The sequence below is a fragment of the Schistocerca piceifrons genome, chromosome 3 (assembly GCF_021461385.2).
Source record: "Schistocerca piceifrons isolate TAMUIC-IGC-003096 chromosome 3, iqSchPice1.1, whole genome shotgun sequence".
Taxonomy (NCBI): Eukaryota; Metazoa; Arthropoda; class Insecta; order Orthoptera; family Acrididae; genus Schistocerca; species Schistocerca piceifrons.
This window is the reverse complement of record NC_060140.1, coordinates 415994926-416020197: the sequence shown is the minus strand read 5'-3', so window position 1 is coordinate 416020197 and position 25272 is coordinate 415994926. Positions and strand designations below refer to the sequence as shown.

Here is a 25272-nt window from a genome sequence, read left to right as displayed (position 1 = left end):
CGTCAACATTCCTTTTGGGAACGGGCACTGATAACCTCGCTGTTGTGCGCCCTAAAACACTAATCATCATCATTTACCATCAAAGTTCCCTCAGTCGCTACTAGACATGACGTAAAGTAATACATAATGGTTCCTCACACCATCTTACTAAAAGTAACATGACTGTGCCTCACCAAAACTTTGGAAGAGCGAGTTCTTTCTACAGATTGCTCTCATGCTCATTGATGATATTCATCCAGGGTAGTGTAGAACCACAGTTCATCACTAAACACAGTGTGATGCCATTCATCAGCAGTATGTGCTTCCCTGTCATGGCACTAATCCAAACACAGCTGTCTGCATTTTGGTGTTATTGGTAGCCTATGCATGGGATGGTAGTTTTCTAGTCCAACTGCTCTTAGTCTCTTAACAGTGGTGTGTGGTGACACAATGTTACAGGGAGTCTTGTTCTCTGATGGCAGGTAGAGATGGGAAGGGGATTATGATGTGCTTAGTGCACACCTCTCTTGTTGTGGTCACACATGGTTGACAGGAACCTTGACAAAAAGTATGCCTCCCTTCTTATTTTCATGCAGTCCAACATTGAGCCACTGTGACACCTAAATGCCCCATAAATTTGTATATTGCATGATTCGACCTTCTGTCCAAATGGAGACCCATAGTGAGGTCTCTTTCAAATGCTGTCAGGTGCTAATAATGCTGTCTCACATGAGTATGTGTCCTTCACAGTGATTACTTAACATTAGACACTTTTCACGCCCCTTATGTGCCTTACCAGTCCTGGTAACAATGCTACACATGAACACCATTAAAGCATTCTGGTGACCTTTCAATATGTCACAGAGAATTGCAACTCTAGAATCATTTACACGCCAGTGGCATTTGGCATTTGGCCATGTCTCCTGAGAGCTTTACTGCTTTTTTTATACATGGGGTGATCCGTTTGAGATGTGACAAAAATGTAATGTTATATTTATTAAGTTAATGTATACATCTCTGAGCAATTTTCTACAGTGTACGTGAAAGTGATGGGAGTTAACAATGGGTGACCATGCACCAGGAGGCAAGCCAGCAGCACATGCTGTTCACAGCACAAACTCAAGATGTCACAAACATGTTATATAGATGTGGAAAAGTTAGCGCAGTCAGTGTGTCTCGTCGTAGAGACCTAGCAAGCTTTCATATAAAGGTACAATGTTATTGGCCCATTTGTTTTCCAGAGGGTACTGTTCTTGCGCTCAGTCATCTTGAAATGCTTGAGCAGGATGTGAACTCCAAATTACAGCAAGATGAGGTACTGGGCACTTCTATATATCAACAGGCTGTTGCTCCACCACATTGGGCTCTCATAGTGTGAGAAAATTAAACCACATATTCAATGATTGCTGGTGTGGCTGTAGTGGACCTATCCCATGGCTTGCTAGTAGCCCCTGCCTAGCTCTTACAGATTTTTTTTGTGTGCGGCTGTGTCATGTTAACAGTGTAAGCACGAAGACCACAGAATCTGGTCAACCTACAGAGGCAGATTACAGCAGACTTTCAGAAAATCAGAAATGCTGTATGTCATGTGGTGCATCATGGATATCACATATGATATGTGCTGATTCGCAATGGCAGAAATGTTTAGTGCTAAAATGCTGCAAATTTCAGACACAATCTCCAGACTCTGATACACATAAATGTGCCATTAACAAGTGATAAATTTGCATAATTTCTTGTATAAAGTGTTTTACTTTACTGACATCTCTAGCACATTACTCATATACACTGAAGAGCCAAAGAAACTGGTACACCTGCCTAATATAATGTAGGCCCCCTAGAGCACACAGAAGTGCCACAACATGACATGGCAGGGACTCGAATAATGTCTGAAGTAGTGATGGAAGGAATTGACACCATGAATCCTGCAAGGCTGTCTATATATCCATAAGAGTATAAGGGGGTGGAAATATCTTCCGAAAAGCGTGTTGCAAGGCATCCCAGATATGCTCAATAATGTTCATGTCTTGGGAGTTTGGTGGCCAGTGGAAGTGTTTAAACTCAGAAGAGTGTTCCTGGAGCCACTCTGTAGCAATTCTGGACACGTGCGGTGTCACATTGTCGTGCTGGAATTGCCAAGTCTGTTGGAATGCACAGTGAACATGAATGGATGCAGGATATCAGTCAGGATGCTTACATACCTGTCACTTGCCAGAGTTTTATCTAGACGTATAGGGGTCCTGTATCACTCCAACTGTACATGCCCCACACCATTACAGAGCCTCCACCAGCTTCAACAGTCCCCTGCTGCCATGCAGGGTCCATGGATTCATAAGGTTGTCTCCATACCTGTACACGTCCATCCACTCGATACAATTTGAAATGAGATTCGTCGGACCAGGAAACATGTTTCCAGTCATCAACAGTCCAAAGTCAGTGTTGATGGACCCAGGAAAGGTGTAAAGCTTTGTGTCCTGCAGTCATTAAGGATACACAAGTGGACCTTTGGTTCCGAAAGCCCATATTGATGATGTTTCATTGAATGGTTCACACACTGACTCTTGGTGCTGGCCCAGCATTGAAACCTGCAGCAATTTGCAGAAGGGTTGCACTTCTGTCTCATTGAATGATTCTCTCCAGTCATCATCAGTCCCATTCTTGCAGGATCTTTTTCTGGACACAGCGATGTCGAGAATTGATGTTTTACCTGGATTCCTGATATTCATGGTACATTCATGAAATGGTCGTAAGAGAAAATCCCAACTTCATCGCTACCTCGGAGATGCTGTGTCCCATTGTTCACGAACCGACTATAATCCCATGTTCAGTCTCACTTAAATCTTGATAACCTGCCATTATAGCAGCAGTAACCATTCTAACACCTGCACCAGATACTTGTTGTCTTATATAGGCGTTGCCAGGGGCAGCGCTGTATTCTGACCATTTACATATCTCTCTATTTGAGTACTCATGCCTATACCAGTTTCTCATTTGATTTGTAATGGGGAAATAAACTAACACTGTCTTTTGACATGGGGTATAGCATGAAAGGTGTTGTCAACAATGTTTGTGTGGGCTTTCTCCAGCTACACATTGCAAAAACAAAACCACAAATATCTGCGGAAACACCAGAGAAAACATGCCTGACAGTGCTTAGGAGGGACGCACTTTAAAATAAAGTTAGTTACTTTGTGTGCTGGTTCTGTTGCTCTCCCTTACAAAATGCAGGAAGAAATTAAAATTTCTCAAAAGAGAGAGTGAAATTTATATCTCAAAATTACGTGAAATTACTATGAACTGAAAGAGTGAAGGTGTCTTATTCTTTTTACAAATCTGTTATTTTTGTGGAAACAGTTAAACAAGGGCTTGTAAATATTAATTAGACATTTTAAATGCAATTGTTTTCAGAGCTGCAAAATGCACAAGTAGAAATTAACTATTCAGAATCAGCATTTGTCATCTAATGTGTGAGAGAAGAGGTCTATCCTAATTCATATTGTTGTTATTCCATCTCTGAATTTCCATTGTTTAGTTTCATAAAAGTTTGTACTAAACTAATGAACTGTGAGTTTGCTACATTTCACCCTTTGCTAAACTGAAATGAATATGTTTTGATTGTGTGGAACAGATGTTCTGCTTTGCGTGGAGTCCTTGTGGAGCATACTGTGCAACAGCTTGCAAGGATGGCAAGCTAAGAGTGTATGAACCCAGAGTGGATGTCCAACCCATCCGAGAAGGAAAGGGTCCAGTAGGTTCCAGAGGAGCAAGAATTGTTTGGGCCCTGGATGGACAGTTCCTTGTTGTTACAGGATTTGACAAGTTCGTAGAACTTCTGCTAATCTATTTAGGAAACAGTGTTCTCAATTAATTTGTTCTCTTTGAGCTTGGATACATTAGTTGAAATTAATGTAACTTACTGTACTTTCATTTCATCATCTTTTTGCAGGGTTTCTGAAAGACAGATACAGATTTTTAAGGCAGACAGTCTGAATTCGCCTCTGAATACAGTTGGTTTGGATGTTTCTCCAGCTATACTCATTCCTTTTTATGATGAAGATAGCTCTACTCTTTTTGTTACGGGGAAGGTAGTGTATCGACTTTTTTAAAACTGTAATTTGAAGTGTGTTTACATTGTGATTATTATCTATGCAGATCTCATTAGTTCTGAGCATGCTGGTTATAAAAGTACCGCAGTATGAACAGTCAGCAATGAAACTATAAAGAAGACTGTTTTTCTCTCTTTTATTTATTTTAGCTGAAATTAGTATTAAATCTACTTCACTCTGATACATAAATGTACAGATTTCGCGTGTGTGATGATACTGATGATACAGTAAACTGCCAGTCTAGGTTTTGTTAAACAACAGCATGTGTCCCCTCTCATCATCAGAGAAATTCACTTTCCATTCTGCTTGTTGTTGCTCCTACTTCCTGCATTATGAGTAGGCACACAGACTTTATCTTTGTATGATGTGCAAGAATGAACATAGCATACAACCTAAAATTACTTCAGCTAGCCACTGAAGGTAAATGAATGAACTTACTCAAAGAAATTTAAATTTATTCTCTGAAATGTGCATACCCAAATGACATTCTAAATTATCAGAGCTACCCAACAAAATGTTTGTAAGAAACACCAATGATTTCCTTATAGAACCATACACCAAACACAGCCCATGGAAAATAAAATACAGTAACAGCCATACATTTCTGTTTATGTACATAGTAGTAGCTCTGAGCCACATAAGTCAATTGTTCTGCATTTATTCATTCTATATGTCACTCCAGTATGTCAAATTTATTAACTGTGCGTGAAATAAGTAACATTCAATATTTTACACGAAATGCACTGTACTATTTTCTGATATACAGCACTATTACATTGTAGCTAATCATTCATAGCATTCAGTACGTTGCATGCTAAGAAGTCTTAATTTTTAGTCTTTTAGAAGTTTAAATTAAAAATATTTAATGAGTACACCCATCTGACATCAGCAGTACAGGGCTATTTAAAAGGAAGGAACAGATTTCAAACATTAATCTCTTCCAAACTACAAAAGATAAAAATATAATTCCAGTGTTCCTGGAAGGAGAAAAGTCCAAATTTTTGTGCATCCAGTGTGAGCACCATGAGTTACATGACAAATATCAAAATGGTGGCTCATTTCCTGCCACACATGAAGCAGCTGATCTCTCATTATCGAATTCACAGCTTCAGCAATGTGATGCTGCAGACTTTCAAGAGTGTCATGCATAGGGGAGATAAAAACACAGTCTTTTACGTAACCTCACAGATAAAAGTCACAAGGTGTGGGGTCTGGAGACTAGGGAGACCACCAGCGATGAAGTTAATCTTCGCTCCTCCTCTTACAATCCAGCATCCTGGAATGATGTCATTCAGGTAACTCATTCAGGTAGCACTGAACATGCTTACAGAAATGAACCACTGTTTTGATATTTGTCATGCAACACTTGGTAGTCACATTGAATGCATAACATTGGAGTGATGTTTGTATCTTTTGTAATTTGGAAGCAATAAATGTTTGAAATCTCTTCCTTTTGTAATCAAAGTGTAACTTTTACTGTAGACATAATTTTCTGATACAAACAAACATGTCAGCTGACAATATGCGTGGGTATGCTCTGTTTTCGTGCATCATACAGAGAAAAAGTGTTTGTGATACTCTTATAAAGGCAGAAAATATGAGTAACAACAAACAAAATATAAATTAAGTGCATTTAACACTTAATATATATATATGCTTAGTATATGTATATTTACGCTTAGTATAGGTAAACAAGATCTGACTATGTATTATGCCAATTGAAGATGGGTGAAAGCCCAAAACATGTATTAGTATAGATAAAAAAGGTAGGAAAAGACAATTCGCTACTTACTGTGAAGAAGACAAGTCAAGTTGCAGACAGGCTTTTGGCCACAGCCTTCATCAGTAAAGAGACACAGACACACTCAACATTCACACACAAACAAGCAACTACACCTCACGCATGCACGACAGCCAACTCCAGCATCTGAGGCTGGAATGCCAGCTTGCGCTTGGTGTGTGTGTGTGTGTGTGTGTGTGTGTGTGTGTGTGTGTGTGTGTTTGTTTTTTCTGTCTGTCTCTGTTTACTGACAAAGGCTGTGTCCAAAAGCTATAAGCGAGTGTCTTTTAATTGTGCCTGTGTGCAACTTCAAGTGTCTTCTTTACAGTAGTAATCTGTCTTTTCCTACATTGTTGATATTTGTACATGGAGTTTCCATTGTTTGATTAGTATACATAAAAATACGTTAAGTGGCAGGTTGTTGTATACCTTAAAGTAAAACAATCAATTACTGTAAAATAAAAACAAAACACTAATCAAAATAAAGGCACTCTGTTCAATACTACATGACTTTACACAACTGTAAAATCAAAAATCCACTGCATGGTAACATTAAGTAGAACATTGCTCAAACTCATGCGTTGTAATATCATTGGCTCCTCCTTGGCACACTGTCCACATGTCAGGTGAGACATTGCTGCTCAGCCATCTCTCAGTCATTGACAGTGAGCCCCTTGAAATCATCGAAAGGTTGAGGAAAGTTCCTGTGAAACTGCAAGTTTCAATTGGTCTCAAGTGTACGCTGCTGTGTTTTTGTCAGTAAATACATCAGACCATTTGATTCTTGTATCCCAGAGGGAGGTGTTCACAAGGTGGGTACAGTGTGCTTATGTATTATCACCTTGAGAGATGAATTTTAACCAAAATTTTGGTTACGGGGCTGCACGATATGTTGGAGGTTTCTGTCTTAATGCTGCACAGCCCTCAAAACACCATCTGTACTGATGAGAGGTATGACCCACCTTCCTGCTGAATGTAAGAGACAGAACGCCTGAGACATGCAGTGATATCTGGCTGCCTCAACAAACTTCTGTGATGATCATCAGGTGTCAGACAAACCCTGCACTTGGTGAAGAGAACCTAATGTTCAGGTTCAATTCCATGTCCATCTTCTCCATGCACCATGGTTCTGGGGCGACATTGCTGGTGGGGGTTGTATTGTTGGTTGCAATGTACGCTTAAGACCAAATTGCCTACATGAATATAATTGTGTACTATATGGGTCATCACAGCCCTTTCAGTTGCCTCCAATGAAAGCCAGCACACAATTCTGTTGCATTGTACTCAATGTACCTAGGGAGCATAATTTGGAGGTAGCAGCCATGAGCTTTTAGTGTTTACCATGGGGGATCCGTATGAGGCAGAAATTCAATATTATCAGCTTCATGACAGTGGCAGAAACTTTGAATGTGATGTATGCCATTTCAGACTGGAACTCCTTCGTCGAGAATCCTTCTTGCTGTTAGGTTACGATGCACACATGATAAAAGTTTAAAATCACCCTTGGCTGCATATTGACAGAGTGTTTGTAGTATATAGGTTGATTCAGCTGCCCCTACCAACCTGCTTTATGCAAGCTGCACTATGTCTGTATCAGGAACAGTATTCAGACAGCTGACGGCCACGTAATCAATGCAAGTTTCCTTTTGGAGCTTCGGACGACTGTTAGCAAATGGAAATGTATTGTAAAAAATACAAATGCGGATTGGCCCTGAGTTACAAAGTATTTTTGAACCAAGATATATGTTACTTCTGCCATACTTATCCTATTGTCACCAATCTTTCTGTGTGCAATTAGTGGTGTAGTTATACAGGTTTTGGATGTTTCTGTAAATTTATTCCATTTATAGTACTTAATCTTTTGTAAATGGTTCAGAAATGTTGGCTTATAAAGTTTTTCACTATTGGAAACAATGAAGTTAACAGGAGATATCAAAATGGGAAGTATGGAAGTAACAACTTCCTGGTATATAACCTAATGAAAAGATTAATGTAGTGGGTGATTGTGCTGCTCCTACCAATGTCTTTTGATGAAGCGCCACATGACAGAACAATGTTGTTGGGCAGTTTGCTCTGGAGATGTGAAGCATATTTTCAGAATGTTACAGAATAACAGGCAAAGTATACAAAGACATCTTAGACCTATTGTACAAATTTTTTTCATGACAGTACTTTAGCACATTAATGTGGTGATCCATATATCGAGCTTTTCATTGGGTTATATACTGGAAAGTTGTTATTCCATGCTTCTCATTTTGATACCTTCTATTAATTTAGCTGTTTCCAATGGTGAAACACACTTTATGAGGGAATGTTCTTGAATCGTTTATGAAAGGTGAAGTACTGTAAATGGAAAAGCTTACAGAGACGTCCAAGCACTGTATGACTATATCACTGATTACACAAGGAAAGATTTGAGACACTTGGATAAATATGGTAGAAATAAGATATATCTGCTCCAGATAAACCATGTAACTCATGGCCTACCCTTACCTGTGTTTTTTACAGTACGATTCCATTTGCTAACAGTCACCCAAAGCTCTGAGAGGGAACTTAGAGACATAAATTATGTTTGGATACCATTCCCAATGCAGACAAAGTGGGAGTTGCATTAAACAGATCAGTAGGGGCAGTGAATTGTCCTGTATGTGTCACATTCTTCCATTGCTGATTGGAAACTCAACTTGCTGTACTGATGTGCACTGAAAATGCGAGTTTACTTCTACCTCCATTACACAGGAGGCTGTATGTAGCAATTGACTGTTGTCAAAAAAACTTTCCAATCAAGCTAAAACAAACATGCAAGTCATGAGGGCATTGCAAACTTTTTTTTTTTTTTTTTTTTTTTTTTTTTTTTTTTTTTTTTTTAAGCAGCTTAGTTCAGTAAATACTGAAATGAAAATGCTGTCTTAAATGCTATTAATATATTTCCTTTGCCCAGCAGTCTTCTTGCTTTCAGTAAATAATATTCTGGAAATTTCATAGAAATCTGTAGCAACTTACGTGCAAAGTAGTGTGTTTTCTTTCATAACTTCAAATAGTTTCCTGTCTTAAAAAAGTTTTGTCGATCAAAATTTTGTGCATTTCTTGAATACTTCACCCTTATTTCTGTTTTTCTTTTATTTTTTGAAATAGGGTGATTCTACAATATATGCATTTGAGGTAACAGAAGAGGCACCATACTTGTGTCCTCTTAGTCACCATCGCTGTAACTCGTTGCATCAGGGCCTCTCATTCCTACCTAAGAATGTATGTGATGTGAGCAGTGTTGAGTTTGCTCGAGCTATGAGGCTCACAAATAACACCATAGAGCCTCTGTCCTTCACTGTTCCAAGGCTGAAGGTATGTTGTTGCCTTATACATTATCATAAACATATGCTACTTAATTGAGAAATATATGTTGCTGGAATCTAAGTTACTAAAGATTACTTGATGCCTAGCAAGTGAAAAAACAAATCTGTTTATCAACAGTGTTATTTTTCAAGACAAAATGTGCTAACACTAATGTTTATAATACAGTGTGGTATATAAAAAAAATTAATTCAAAGATTGCTAATTTATGAATCTGGTGATCTTGTTTGAGGGTTACTGTATTTTTTCAGCCTACATAGGATTTTTATGATTGTACCTCCATTAGAACTTTATGCATCATTCTTTAGGTTTGTTGGCCCTGACTGAATCCTTTAACATATTCTCTACTTGACAGAAAAAACTTGCAGATGAAAACTTTTCACAACTACACTAAGTTCACGAAGAAGCAGTGACCAGAGTTCAGAGAGCAATGACCTGAATGTACTCGCTTGATCTCCTAAATTTCCCAATTAATTTTGTTGACTTTGAACTAAAAACTGTGTGATAAAAAAAAAGTAATTCATTGTGTGTTGTTGTGTGTTGTGGTCTTCGGTCCAGAGACTGGTTTGATGCAGCCCTCCATGAATAATTCATTGTGGTAAATAAAATAGGATGGTAATGGAAGAGGAGCAATGGGGAGGGTAACAAGTCGGGGGGGGGGGGGGGGAGATTTTAAGAAGACACATGATCTGAATGTTGCAGATGATATACATGTTATGGTTAAGTTTGTTTGCAGGAGCTGATTATTACAGGACTAGAATATTAAACACTCTCTCTCTCTCTCTCTCTCTCTCTCTCTCTCTCTCTCTCTCTCTCTCTCCCCCTCTCCTTTTTCTTGTCCCCCTTATGATAGAGTACCGTGGGCTCGCTCCACCTCTGTTGCTGGTTGGCCCAGCATTGCTGTACTGCCAGGACTGTCCCACCTAAATTCTATTCCAACACTTTCTCACAGCTTGAAGTCACTTAATAGTATTCTTCTGTCTGTGTAAGGATAGACTGTTGGAATGGAGAATGGAGAAGGGGGAAGGAGGAGCTGGAGATAGTGCTAAAAGGCTATCTTAGACAATAACTATTTCCCATCTCAGAAATCTTAAAAGTTGTCCAGGGAGGTAATAAACTATTTAGAGCAAAACTGGATGAACAGACTCTTCGAAACATTACTATGGTAAGGGTGGAAACAAAATCAAGTAGAAAGAGAGTCTTACCACAATGTATGTAGGTGTGTAACCTAGAGGCCAGGCCGTGGAGGGAAAAAGGAGGTTTTGTGCAGAGATTTTGATAAAATGATCATAGTATGAGCACAAAATTTGCAAATGACTTAGATTTCAGCATTAAAGATGGTCTTCGTGAGATGAAGCTACAACAGCAGCACACACAAAAAGTCTTCAGTGGATTTCTCTTGCCTGCAGAGTGTTAGAAGTGTGATATACTTATTGCTGGAACTGGGAGATAGAGTATACTAACTATGACCTTCACTTAGATAGGGAAGGGGACAACATACTAGCTGAACATCTTGCATATAGTTTAGGAGGAGTAACCATCACGCAAAGAATAATCCCTTTAATTAGGAGAAATCCTCAAATAAGCCAAAATTGTTGCGGTTACTGGAATCAAAGGGACACATTTTTTAGTTGTCCTTGATTACATGCTTCAAAGAAATCTGAGTAGAACAGGTCCACTAAATATATAATTGTTTTCAGAAAAGTAAAACTGCATAATTGAGCTGCTTGTATTATTAGATGATTTGTATGATTCTGAAGAGGTAGTATGTTGTACACTTGTCTCAATGCTATCTAATCACAAGGATTGAGAAGTTAAACATAAGATTATGTGGGTTGTAGTCATCTCAATGTAACTAATTGTGCAAGACAGATTTATCACATATGTAAAAGTGGAACATAATGTAAAAAGCAGTTTGTACAGTGCAGTGTACAGATTTTTTTATATATTTATTTAACCTGGTCAGATTAGAGACTTTAGGCTTTGCCATGCATTGAATGAGGGTTTCACAGCTAGAGTATTTTTTACATCATAGTGTTAATAGAATTCAAAATGATGAAGGACAAGGATGTTGTAAGTAGAACTGTAGAGGATCCAAATTCCAGGCTACATCTACTACATGAAGAAAGTATGAAAAATTTGTATCAGCAAAGGTTAAATATATGATTGCATGCAGAGGAGGAGGACTAGAGTGTGAATGAACTTCATGGTTTCCTGAAACAGTCAATTAAGGAAGCAGTGGAGGCAGCTTTAGGAAGGGAAAGGGAGAGAAGAGTAAGAACTAAGTGGATGACCACAGAGTTATTGGATGTGGCCGAGGAAAAGAAAAAGCTGTATCACATATGGTTAAGCTCTGGGAGTGAAGAGGATTGGAATATGTACAAGTATATAAAAAGAGGGCTAAAAATGTACAAGAAACAGTAAGGAAGAGGCATGGGAAAGAATGTGGGAGGGGGGGATAGAGCATTCACTTGGATACAGGAGATTGGTGGAGGCATGGAAGATGATCAAGATGATGAAAATGGATAGAAATCCTGCATCCACAATACAACCTATGTCTACTGGACAGTGGAAAAAGCACTTTGAAGAACTCCTGGCGGAAAAAAAGATAATTCCAAGTGATTGACATCTATAATAAAAGGCAGTGTGTTAGGTAATACGGAACCTGTAGTAAAGAAAGAAGTAAAACAAATGCTGCAAAAGGTAAGAAATGAAAAGGCATGTGGACTGGGACGAGTTGTGATAGGACTGTGGAAATATGAACCCACTCAGATGGTGAGACCTAAATGTCTAAATGTAAGTTGTTCAGACACATTGTCGGAGGAGAGGAAATACCAAAAGAATGACGAATTTCATATATATCTGCTATAAAAAAAAAAGAAGGAAACAGGAAACACACAAGCAGTAATTGCGTGAGAGAGAGGGAGGGGGGGGGGGGGGGGGGGATTGTAGAGTTCTGCCATCCGTTGGCTGATTTTTTTTTTTTTTTTTTTTTTTTTTTTTATATATATATATATATATATATATACTCAAAAACAGGTTGGAGAATGAAATCAAGGGAAAGATGTGAAGATATGAGAGGATGAGGTAATTTTAATGATCTTGCATAGATCATGTTTTTAGCCTTAATGAAAAGGCGTATTGTAAGGTTGAGGAAGCACACTTAATATTTGTGGTTACAGAAAGTGTATGACTCTGTACCCATGAACACTCAGTGGGTAGCAATGGAGTATATAGGTATAAAAGCACAGCAAATACCCCTTACTTGGAGAATACACTAGCAATCATACACAGTAGAAGTATGAACTAAGTTGAGTGAGGCATTCCAAACATAGACAGGGCTGTAGTATACCGCTGACCCTGTTGAAACTGTGTATTTGTAATTGTGCAGAGGTATGGGAATTCCTTTCCAGCTGGGAGCTATCCACTCATTATTTTTGGCTAAAGATCAAGTATTGATAGCACAAAGTAGGGAGGATGTCAAGTCAGTGATAAAAGAAAGTTAATATACGCATTTGACAAAGGTGGGTGTAAAATATAGATGAGAAAAACAGAATATCTTTCATTGGGAGGAAATGTAAGGGATATAGTACTGACATAAGTAAGTATTAAAAACAGTAAAACATGTTAATTACTGAGGATCAATTATCTCTACCTCGTGAAGCTGTGAAGTAGATCTAAAAAGCAGGATCCAGCAGGAAAGAGAAGCAATGAAGATGCCAAATGGAGTTAGTGGAGCAGGCCAATGTCAAAGGAAACACAGAAGAAGATTTTGCAAACAGTAGTTGATAGCATACCAAAATGTGGTGCAGAAGGATGGGCCCTAGAGGAGCAGCAGAGAAGTTCAGGCTATAGACAGTAGAGTTGCATGGAATAAGGAGGGCAGCCAAGGTATCCAGAACAGAGAGAAGAAGAAATGAGAAAATTAGGGAGATAACAGATATGGAACAACAACTTGTGCAAAGAATGGAGAAAAGAGCTCAACAGTGGTATGGCCATGTACAGCGAATGAAGGAAGGACTGTGGCCACGTGCTTACCTGCAGTGGTCACTGTTGAGTAGGAGGAGGAGGAACCTTGGATGGCCATGAATAACACAGATGTTGGGACTAATGGTGAAGGGAGGTCTGAAAGAGGAGGACTGTAATGATCATGCATGCTTGCAATTGGGAATACAGGGCAACTGCTGAAGAGTGGAGAAGCCCTTAAAAGTAGAAGTAAATAAGTAAAAACAATTTGAATATACACTGACAGAAAAAAATTCTAGTGCCAAAAAGGAGCTGTGCGCCATAAACAAAAGTTGATAAGCGTGTTTCTACATCGGAAAGATGATGTCTATTAAAATTTCATGCTAGTCGCATAAGAGTGGCACTAGTAGTGCCACTATGAGGATGCAAATTAGGTTTAGTTTAAATACGCACTGTAACAGTCATGAGGTCTAGTTACCTTTGAGATTGGATATTGTGTGTTGATGTTAGTGAAAAAAAGGCTTTGTCAACAGCTTACTGAGTTTGAATGAGGCCATGTAATAGGGCTGTGAGAAGCTGGATATCCTTCTGCAGTATTGCAGAGATACTTACCAGGAATGGAGCCACTGTACATGACTGCTGGCAGAGGTCTTGAGAATGTACGGTCACAAGAAGACTGGCCTCTAGATGACCACATGACATTGCTGAGGGCAAAGACCATAATGTTCAGCATATGGCTCTGGTGCATTGTACTGCACCTGCAGCAACAATTTGAGCAGCAGTTGGCACCGCAATGACACAACGAACTGTTACAAATTGGTTACTTCAAGGACAGCTCTGAGCCAGATGTCCCATAGTGTGCATTCCACCAACCCCTAAACACTGCCATTTGTGGCTTCAGTGGTGTCAAGTGAGAGCTCATTGGAGCACAGAGTGGAGGTCTGTTGTGGTGAAAGCTTGTTCTGCCTCGGGGCCGGTGATGGCTGTTTGTTAGTTAGCTGGAGGCTGGTTGAGGGCCTGCAACCAACCTGCCTGTGTGCTAGACACACTGGACCTACCCCTGGAGTTATGGTCTGGGGTGTGATTTTGTATGACAGCAGGAGCAGTCTCCTGACAATCCCATGCATGGTGACTGAAAATTTGTTCATCAATCTGGTGACTTCACCTGTTGTGGTGCCATTCATGAACAGCATTCCAGGGCATGTTTTCCAACTGTGTAATGTTCACCTGCATGCTGCTGTTGCAACCCAACATCTTCTACTGTTTGTTGACGTGTTGGCTCTGCCTGCTCGATCACCAGATCCGTCTCCATTCGAGCATATGTAGACATCATTGGACAACAACTCCAGCATCCTCCACAAACAGCATTAGGCATCCCTGAATTGACCAATGAAGTGCAACAGGCGTAGAACTCCAGCCCACAAACTGACGACTGCCACCTGTACACACAATGCATGTTTGTTTGCATGTCTGCATTCAACATTCTGGCAGTTACACTGGTTATTAACATACCAGCATTTCACATTCGTGACAGCTTATCTCACGCTTGCATTAAGCTGTGATGTTGCAATGTAAATCACTTAAATATATTACCTAGACAGAGGTATTCCCAAAATGTCATTACTGTACATTTACTGTTTTTTGGTATTGTCATTTTTTCCATCAATATAAAAATAGTGTGAATAAATAGTGCTGGCTAAGAATTAATTAAGTTAGTACCGGAAATACTTTTTTTTCTTCTTCTGCTACTACTGCTGCCACCACCAATAATAATAATAATAATAATAATAATAATAATAATAATAATAATGATGATAATGATGACAACAATGATAGTGGCAGATATGGAAAGTGTCTATAAATGTACAAAAGTGACCTTTTCTGATCTAGCAAGTTCTGAGGGAGGGAAATTTAGATAGAATGCTCCAGCTAAGAGCACTGGGAAATGGAGATGATGTGGTTAGAAAGAGGGTTTCATGGGGGAATGAGTTCATACAGGAACAAAGGGAGACAGTATTGCTGCTTTAGTAGATACATTATTAACTGTCTTTTAAAGCTGGAGATGTTATTCCAGAATAAGGTTCTTGACACTGAAAAACGATTTTGAGTCAGTGGCTGAGTGACTGAGTGGGACAAAGGATTTTGCTCTGTTTTGAAGACTTTCTCTGCTGTGTTGTTCAGACATGGTTTAGGAGAGATTTGAGGATCAGTGTAAATTGGTAAGGCAGTGGAGACAGAATGAGTTGAAATTTCTGCATTCATCTGTGCATAGCATAGATATATGTGCAGATGATGGTGAAACGTGATCAAAGAGTGGAATGTCACAGATGCAAGGGTTGGACAAAAATATGGAAACATGTTGAGAAATGCATGCCACAACATAAATGCAGATGGTAGTCAGACCTGCAGGTTGCGCTGTTGAATTTGGCCATGAATGGTGGCACCTATCCTTGATACATTGCAAGTATCAGTTGTAGTCACAACAGTGTTTTGTGTGGTTGTGAGTACATTCTGTCAGAAGTAAGTGAATTTAAATGTGGACAAATGGTTGGTGCTCATACGATGGGTGATTCTCTAACCAAGGTATCTGATGATGTGTTTGGTTTTCAAGAGGCACTGTACTAAAATTTATACCATGTACAGGAACAGCAGAAAAACATCATCTGCTAAGTCACAATGTAGACAAAAGTGTGTGTTGGGTGATCATGATGGACAGTCATTGAAGAGGATTGTTATAAAAAATAAGAGGATGGCAGTGGCAAAAGTCACTGCAATGCTGAATGTCACACTCGCAAACCCTGACAGCACCAAAAGAAGACACGAAGGGACCTCTATACGCAGGGGATTGCAGGGTAAGCTAAAATTCCAAAATCAGTCATCAGAGATACAAACGCCTGTAACAGGAAACTGAGGCACTGAAGTCATAAAACCTGTAACATGGAGCAATGGAAGAATGTCATTTGGCTGAATGAGTCTTGTTTCACACTGTTACCTACTTCTGCCTGAGTTTATGTCCCAAGAGTGAAATGTGTTGTGGGTTTGGTGATGATTTGGGCAGCCATAATGTGGTATTCCATTGATCCCATGGTTACTCTGCAAGGTTGCATTATTGTCAAGCATTATGAGCCCATTTTGGTTGATTAGGTCCATCCCATGGTACAATATTTTTTCCTCAGTGGTGATGCTGTGCTCCAAGGTAGCAGGACCCCTGTGCACACAGCTTGCATCATCCAGGACTGGTTTTATGAGCACGAGGATGAAGTTCCACATCTCCCCATGCCACCACAGTCACAAGATCTCAATATCATTGAGCCTTTGTGCTCTACTTTGGAGAGAATGGTGAGTGATAGCTATCATCCTCCATTGTCATTTCCTGAACTTGACAGTATTTTGCAGGAAGAATGGTATAAGATTCCCTTCAAAACCCATACAGGATCTGTATTTGTCTATTCCAAGATAATTGGAAGCTGTTTTGAAAGCCAACGGTTTCCCTGCACTGTATTAGGCATGAAGTTGTGTTGTGTTTTTGATGTTTCCATATTTTTGCCTATCCCCTGTATATCGAACACAAACATTCATAACCAGCTCAGGGCATCCTTAAACTCTCCTGCGACAGACTTTTCAGGACTGAAAGTATAAGTATTTTTACAAGTTTCTTTTCCTCGCCAAAATGGGAAGAGCTATTTATAGTTTTGTAGGGCAGGAGGAGATGCCAGTGTCTTCTTGCATGTTGTAACTATGTGCTCTGATGAGATTATATTTTCATCTGTTATTACTACAAAACTTTTTGCTGAGGGAGATAAATTGATAGTTGTCTCATTTATGATTAAAGATGGTAGGGATTCCTGATATCTCAGCTAACAAGCCTTGAAAGACCATCTGGGACTGGTTGATCTTTGGATGCTATATAGTGTGCCTATTTTGACAGTGCACACAGGTCTGTATTAAAATTCTCCATAGCTGTTGTAATGTTTATTGATTTTGCACTTAGATACAACTGTAGGTCATGAGCATACATGTGATATTTATAGTAGGATGAAACTGATGATATGTCTTTGACATACAACGGAAATGCTACAGAACTTAATACTGAACACTGGGTGACACCTGGTGTCAACTGTCTCCACTGTGACTTTATGTTCAGATGTGACACATTGCTGGCGAGACGTTAGGAACAAGGAAAACCATTGCAGTGCATTTGGTGAGAAATTTAGGCTGCTAAGATTGACAAGTAAAATGTTGAAGTCAACAGTGTCAAATAGTTTGCTGAAATCTAAGAAGCACACAATAGTCACCTCTCATCTGTCTATGGCAATCTTCAGGAGAACAGTTACCTGTATTAAGGCTGATGATGTGCTGCCCTGTTTATGGAAACATGATTGGTATTCATCTAGTAGGAAAATTGGAAATTTGTGGTAAGGACTGTGGGACCAAACTGCTGAGGTCATTGGTCCCTAAGCTTATGCACCACTTAACCTAACTTAAGAGGGAGAACTCAAACCTCCGATGGGGGAAGCCGTGGAAGTGTGACCAGATGCCTCAAACCGCATGGCTACCCCGTGCAGCGCATCTAGGAGGTTTTTTGTAATTAAGTAGTCAGTTAGATGGCTGTGAATTATATTTTCTAAGGCCTTGGACATTGACAAAAGAATGCAAGTAAGTCAATTCAGAGGGTGTTCTCAGGGAAAACGCTTGTGGTTAAGGAGTAGTTGAAGATCCTCACTAGAAATATTAGAACTGTTTATGAGAAATCTTTATTCATTGCTAAGCAGCTCATCAGATAAGAAGAAACATTTAATAATTTGTGGATGTTTCAATGTAAATTCCTTGCATTCAGATTGAAAAAACGAGTTGTATGTAATTGGCTGCTACAATGTGATTTCAATAACAAATTTTCCAAGTTGAGTACAGCAAGGTGGTAGAACCCTGATCATCATAACACTTTCGTCAGGCCAAGCAATATCACATTTATCTCATTGTTAATGCACTATTCATGATGGTTAAAATGAACAATGCAGCTTTTTACAGCTCGGAGAAATATTCAGGTCAAAAGTGAGGAGTCATATTGATTCTAGGATACAGTCTTTTAAGAATAAGATACAATAAATAAAAAACCTGAGCAATATATGCACATGGATAATGGAACATGTTAAAATATCTTGTCCTCAGGAAAGGAAAATATGCATTTGCTAGTACAAATAAAGCTCCTTTATTAGATGTGTTTTACAAATATTACTGCAATATTTTAAGAAACTTAATAAGATGCTCAGAAACATACAAACATAGCAAAAGAAACTTTTATTACATTTGTGAAACTTAGTATTTCTTTTTATTTACAAGTAACAGAATATTTGGAGCCAGATCGCAAGATGTAGGCACTCATCAATGTTAAGTGGAGAAACTGTGATCTTTCCGTGTTTTGTATTCTTTCTAAGATTGAAATAAGTCTCTAGCAGTAAAGAATTTGACACAGGTATATGTTATAGATATGATCTTAGTTGCATTTCTGCATAGCTTGGGAAATTCTTCCACAATTGTGTCAAAGGACCACTGTAATAAGTTGATAGTGCTTTAATATACGTCCTCTAGTTCAGTTGAGTTTTCTAAACCAAAGGTACAGTATTTGTTACAGCTAGAGTGACAAACAATTCCTTTCTATGCTATTCAGTTTTCTAAATTGTCTCAAAGCCCTGGCAGTGTTACACAATGTTTTGTTGGTAAATCCTTAAAAAAATTGTCCTTGTGTAATTGTAGCATTGGAAAACATTCAAAAATGTTATGTTAAATTTAGCAAGCTGTTTTTAATAAACAAAGTTTATCGTCAGATGCATTAATCTTATCACACCTATTAATGATCAATATATACTTTCTTAAACCAATTGAGGTGCCACAGTACTTAGCACAATGAACTTGCATTCAGGAGGATGGCAGCTCAAATTCACATCCAGCCATCCAGATATAGGTGTTTTCTGGTTTCCCTAAATTGCTTAATGCAAATGCTGAAATGATTCCTCTGAATTTCTTTCCCCGACTTTCCGTAATCTGTTCTTGTACTCTTTCTCTCCAATGATCTCATTGTCAATAGGACATAAAAGTCTAATCTTTCTTTCTTCCTTCCTTTCTTCTTTCTTTATTTCTTTCTTAAGAGCCTTGTTAAATTTGCAAAAAAGGTTAAGTCTAAATTATTCTGTGCAGTCTCTGTCTTTGCTTTCATATCCATAGAGACGGCATTTATTCTCAAGCACAAAGAACTCAGCATTTATTAAACCAACAAACCATGCTTTGGTAGGCTATGTCAGCACATGCTGCTTCCATGTCTTGCAAAAACATATTAAACTAGTGGTAAACAACACCATAGCACCATACACAATTCCCTCAGTCAGGACATAACAAAAGTTGCCCAGTGGTCAGCCTACCATGCAGTATAGAAGGTGTTTACTTTAGTTGGTAAATTTTTCACTAGCAATATGAGCAGTATAAAGACAAATATATTCATTTTTACTCAATTTAAGCCACTTTGCATTTCAGTCATCTATAAATGGGCAGCATGGGCTCATATGCAAACAAATCATATGCAGGGTGCCCCCCCCCCCCCCCAAAAAAAAAAAAAAAATTGTGTATTGTGCAGGGAGGCACTCTTACTGATATTCAAGAAAGAACTTGTATCCAGAAACACTGGAGAGCGTAAAAGTCTGAGGTGGGTGTGCATACCACATTACATCAATAAACCCAACATGAGTAGCACTGTCTACATTACAATCGGGCTTTGAACTGCATACCTCCTATTTTAATGCAGAGCATACATTGGCTGTTCTAAGCTTCCTGCACATACGCCAGTACATGCAGTTGTACTTCAATCACTCTGTGTGGACTCGAGCAATAAGCTCTTCTGCTGATTTTGCAGATGTGCCATACACCATACTCTTCATGTTACCCCACATAAAATAGTTGAGAGATGTCAGATCTGGCAACTGTGCTGACCATGGAACTGGTCCACCTCTACCAATCCATCGATTGGGATATGCGACATTGAAGCGATTCCGCACATTGAAATTGAAATGTGCTGGAACTCCATCATGTTGCAGTCATATGTCCATCTGAACATTTAGTGGCACTACATCCAATAAGGTAGGCAAAACATCTCTAATAAATGTGTGGTAGATCGATCCTGTTGGTCTGTTTGACAGTAGATAATGCCCAGTGATAAGGTCCTCAATTATCCTAGTCTAGATGTTAATACTGATCCCTGATCCTGTGTTGGTGATTTTGAATCACCTGTGCATGCAGATTTTCGTCCACACAAGTATGCATATTGTGTAAGTTTAACATGCCATCTCTAGTAAACATGCATACATCTGTGAATAGCACTAAGCTCAGGAACCATGGCTGGAGTATGCATTGTTGTAAATACCACTGCACAAACTGTACCTCTTGTGAGTAGTCTGTCTCCCGTAATGCCTGGACTATCTGTAGATGGTACGGATGGAGCCGACGTTCATGAACAACCCACCTCACAGCACTTTTACCTGTCTGCAGCACCTGTGCCATCTGCCGAGTGCTGGTGGCTGGGTCCTCTTTGAACATTGTCAGCATGTCCATCTCCAGCTGTAGTGTTTTAGCCAAGCATGTATGACCCCCATCACATTTCGCACCTACCAGAGGACAGGCAGTAAACTGGGGATAATATTCACAAGAACCAAGCTCAAAATGCTACCTGTATTACTTCACTGTACAATGGGCATACATCAGGCAGAAAATACCTTTGTGCAACTTTCCAGTTTCTCTGAAGCGTCTTTCGATCGCGAACTTGGAATGATGTGGCGTACATCTGTTTGGAAAATGTTCCACATACAATCTTGCAGCAGCTCTCCCATTGCAGTTGCTTTGCTGTTTGCAAGCACCATGTTTGTCATTTCCGCAGCTGTGTATTGGTGCATGTCGCACTGCAGTGGCAGATCACACATGGTCCTCAGTAGGATGCACACAAGGGCTTTGTGGAGGAATGTAGTGCATGCACAGGAACGTTGTTAGGCTCAGGTCATCCATCTGCAGCACACAGATGGCTTAAGGGTTGCATACCTTCCATATTTGGACACCAAAATAAATCAGGACAAACCATCACAACTGTTCGTTCTCAGACTTCCAGGATTTCCAGCATCAAAGCTGTTTGTTTCTGTGTACGGGTTCCTTCTTGAAAACTGATCAGTTTGGCTTCCCTCACAACATACTATATGTTGTCAGGGCTTTTTTTTTGGGGGGGGGGGGGGGGGGCTGACCCTTATACATAGGGCTTAAACTGACTGTCTCTGCATGATTTTGATATAAATCACTCAAACAACATATGGAACATAAAATTAACTAACTAAACACATGATAACATGTAATTATATGATGCTGGCATTAAATGTTGGATAGTTTCCATAAAATTGGAGACACTCATTGCGATGTTTTGAGGGCTTGGTGAGCCTGTATCATTATATTGTGTGGTCAGTATGATAATACAATATGCCATAAGGTAAATTGCTTCTTGGAGAAAAAGACCAGTGGTAGTGGTTTTTTAAATGTTTATCCAAACGATTGTGGAACGGTTTGGAGCCTTTGTGCAATTATATCAATATGTCCAGCTTTCCTTAATGAATTTTGTCCTGTCTGTTGTCATCTAAACCCTCAAAGGACCTGTACAGAAACCTCTCTTCCCGTATTCTGTGCTTTGTTTCTTCAATTAATAATTGATTTTGAGAAACTACACAACAGAAAACACAACTGCCACAATTTTGGATGTGTTAAAATACAGTACAATCTGTATTACAGACTGATCTTGAGTCACTTTGTCATTTCACACACTCATTGGTGTATGCCATACTCATAAGAATAGTACTTTCTCCATTGAAAAATAAATATCTAACAGTTGGATTGCTGTCATTGCCCATGATGAATGTTGCTATTTAAATAACAACTGGTAACTTATTTTCTCATCGGGAAAATTTATATGAGAATGTGACAACCTATCTCTCACAATTTGAAGGTCTGGTGACTGCACTATTTCTAGAGCTCCCTTTCTCAAAATGTACCCCACTACAGATTGTACAATTTAAACTTCCGTTATTTTAATGGAATCGAAAATGTTGTATTGTCAAAAATTTCCTACCTCCTATTAACATAGTATACCAACATGAAATAATAAACAGGTAGAAAAATCAAAGTTCTTAGGTGTGCAAATTTATGAAATCTTACAGTGGAAAAACTTGAAACATTTATGTTTACCTATTTTTGTCGTAAGAATAATGGTCAATTTTGGAGCTAGGGAAGTCAGTAAGTTAATGTATTTTGCTTTTTCATTGGCTGATGTCTTGCTGAATAACATCCTGGAAAAAACCTCACTTAGGCAGAAAATATTCATTGCACAAAAGAAAGTAATTGAAAATATGAGATGGCTTTACACACATACATCTTGCAGGCTTCTCTATAATCAGCTAAAATATTAACCACAGTCCCACAGAACATTCATCCACGTGTAAAATTTGTTATCAACAATCATTCTGAGTTTGAGAGTTACATATATTCACAAAGTTAATTTCAAGAAGGAAAAACAATTTGTGTTACCCTTTAATTAAACTAACTATCCACAGGAAGCGGTGAAAGATGTGACTATAAAAGTCTTTAAAAATCTGCCCAGCCAAATAAAATGTTTGACAGATAAAAGAAGTGTTTTCAAATGTAGATTAAAGGTGTTTCTCGTTAACAAGTCCATGTGACCATACAGGAGTTCTTGACTAGAATTACTCAGTAATTTTTGTAGACAGAATTTGTAAATCATCATAACATTAATCATGGATGTGATCAGTGGAACAAGTATTTGAGATGACCAAATTTTTTGGCGTAACATTTCTGTCCTCCTTTGCCCTTTCAAGTTTTTACTGCTGCATGATACAGTTTCCCTTTTCTGTCTTTGTCTCTATTATGTGATCTGGAAAACTGCATATAAAAATCTGGAGTCTTTAATCAATTTTCAGAGTGAATTATTTCAAGATGACCTGTTTCCACCAACAAAAGTAACATGGAAACCAACCATGACCAGCACTGAATGGTTGGGAGGATTCAACAAAACTCCATCTCGGTTAAGTCTCAAGCCACAAGGCATGGAAAGCTGTGAGTATCAGTCAAATTTTCTATATTTTATTGCATAAACAGTCTAAATGCGGTGCCTCTTTATACAGTTGCCTTGTGCCATTTTAATATACGTTAAAATATTGCTTCGTGATGATACACATGGAAGTAAGCATGTGTCTGAGTGACTATAGGTATTATGATGATTTTTCCTTTATGTTACTGAACTTGGAAAATCTGAATACCTGAGTATTGTGTCAATTTGACAGAATATCACGGCAGTTCGTTCTGGATACAATAGCACACTGCATTCCAATAACAAATTGTATGGCATCTGTGCTAGAGCATCTGTGCCACATGGATCTTTCTTATTAATAAATGTTCTTCAGTTTGTGGAGCCATAAGCAGGCAAAAATTATTGTGAAACTGTTGTAATTACCCTGCACAACTACATTTATTTCCAACAAAATGACTGGTTTCAGTCATCATCGGTCATCTTCAGATCATAAAATACAGGCCATGGTTCAATCTCACCACTGCAAAAAACCTATGTTGTTAATAAATGTGGTTCGGCATTGGAGGGATTGAACCACAGCCTGCATGTTATGATCAGAGGATGGCTAATTCCGGCCAAAGCTGGTTTGTTAGAAATAAGTGGGATTGTGCTGGATAATTAAATTATTTTAAAAAAAAAATAATCTCTGTGGTGCACTACTTGACAGAAATGTTGTTTCCTGACCATTGTTTTACCTATGCAGTATTGACATAAAATGCTGATTATAAAGAAAGTTAATGATAATTCAATCAGTACCTTAAGCTGTCAACAGGCATTGATATACATTAACGAGGACAGTTGAAAATGTGTGCCCTGACTGGGATCGAACCTGGGATCACCTGCTTACATGGCAGATGCTCTACCCATCTGAGCCACCGAAGGCACAGAGGATAGTGCGACTGCAGGGATTTATCCCTTGGACTCTCCCTGTGAGACCCACATTCCCAACTTAATGTCCACATGCTACGTTCGTAGTGCCCCTGCCCACTACACTCATTACTCGTGGCAGACAATCTTACCGAGTCCCGTAAGAGTTCGGCCAATGTGTGTGCATCCGCTCAGAAGGAGGAGGTCAATGGCGGGTTAGCCTTAACTATATGGAGATGGAATCTGATCTTCTGGATCTCCATGTAAAGATATGTGGTTTCCAATCATGAAGGCTGGGAGCTAAAATTAATTAATCGCTTCAAACACAATGTAAATTAAGTAAAAATAGAGAGTTTACGGGAAACTTGCCCTTTTTTTTCTCTCATTGAGTTTGTAGAATATTTTTCTGTGTCTCTGAAACCAATTTAAAAATAAAATAAAATAGCCTTTGTAGTGCAAAGTGAGAAATTACTTTGGATGGGGTCTCGTGTTTAGTATTAAAATATAAGTAGTGACCGTGTCCAAACTGAAACAAGCACTAATTACTCTGGTAGTGGAAAGTCCATTGTGGAATGTAAATCTACATCATTACTAAGCAATTCACACTTAAGTGCCTGGGGTAGGGTTGTTTGTACCAAGTGCCTGGGGTAGGGTTGTTCGTACGATCTTCAGACTATTTCTTTACCGTGCCGCCCTGTAACGGTGTGGAGAAAAATGAACACTTAAATATTTTTGTATGAGCTGTGATTTATCTTGTTTTATTATGACCATTATGTCTCCCTATCTAAGCTGGTGACAATAAAATATTTTCACATTCCTCAGAGAAAGTTGGTGGTTGAAATGTCATGAAAACATCTCACAACAACGAAAAATACCTTCATTTTAATAACTGCCTCACCAACTCTCTTACCATATCTGTGACACACTCTTTCTTGTTTCATGATAATAAAAACAAACTGCGCTTCTTTGGACATTTTCAATATCTGCCATCAATCCCATCCAGTAAGGATCCCATTAACACACAGAAGTACTCTAGTAGAGGACCTACAAGCATAGTGTAG

At 38.9% G+C, this 25272-nt stretch overlaps 1 protein-coding gene across 2 annotated transcripts in view; it reads left to right on the top strand.

The window, feature by feature from the left end:
- LOC124790106 (coronin-7) overlaps positions 1–25272 on the top strand; it is a 238154-nt gene that overhangs the window by 162920 nt on the left and 49962 nt on the right. For both annotated transcript variants that reach the window (XM_047257676.1, XM_047257675.1), the window contains 4 exons: positions 3608–3798; positions 3926–4064; positions 9001–9207; positions 23196–23331. In XM_047257676.1, the coding sequence (XP_047113632.1) occupies positions 3608–3798; positions 3926–4064; positions 9001–9207; positions 23196–23331 (673 nt within the window). The remainder of the gene's footprint in view (positions 1–3607; positions 3799–3925; positions 4065–9000; positions 9208–23195; positions 23332–25272) is intronic.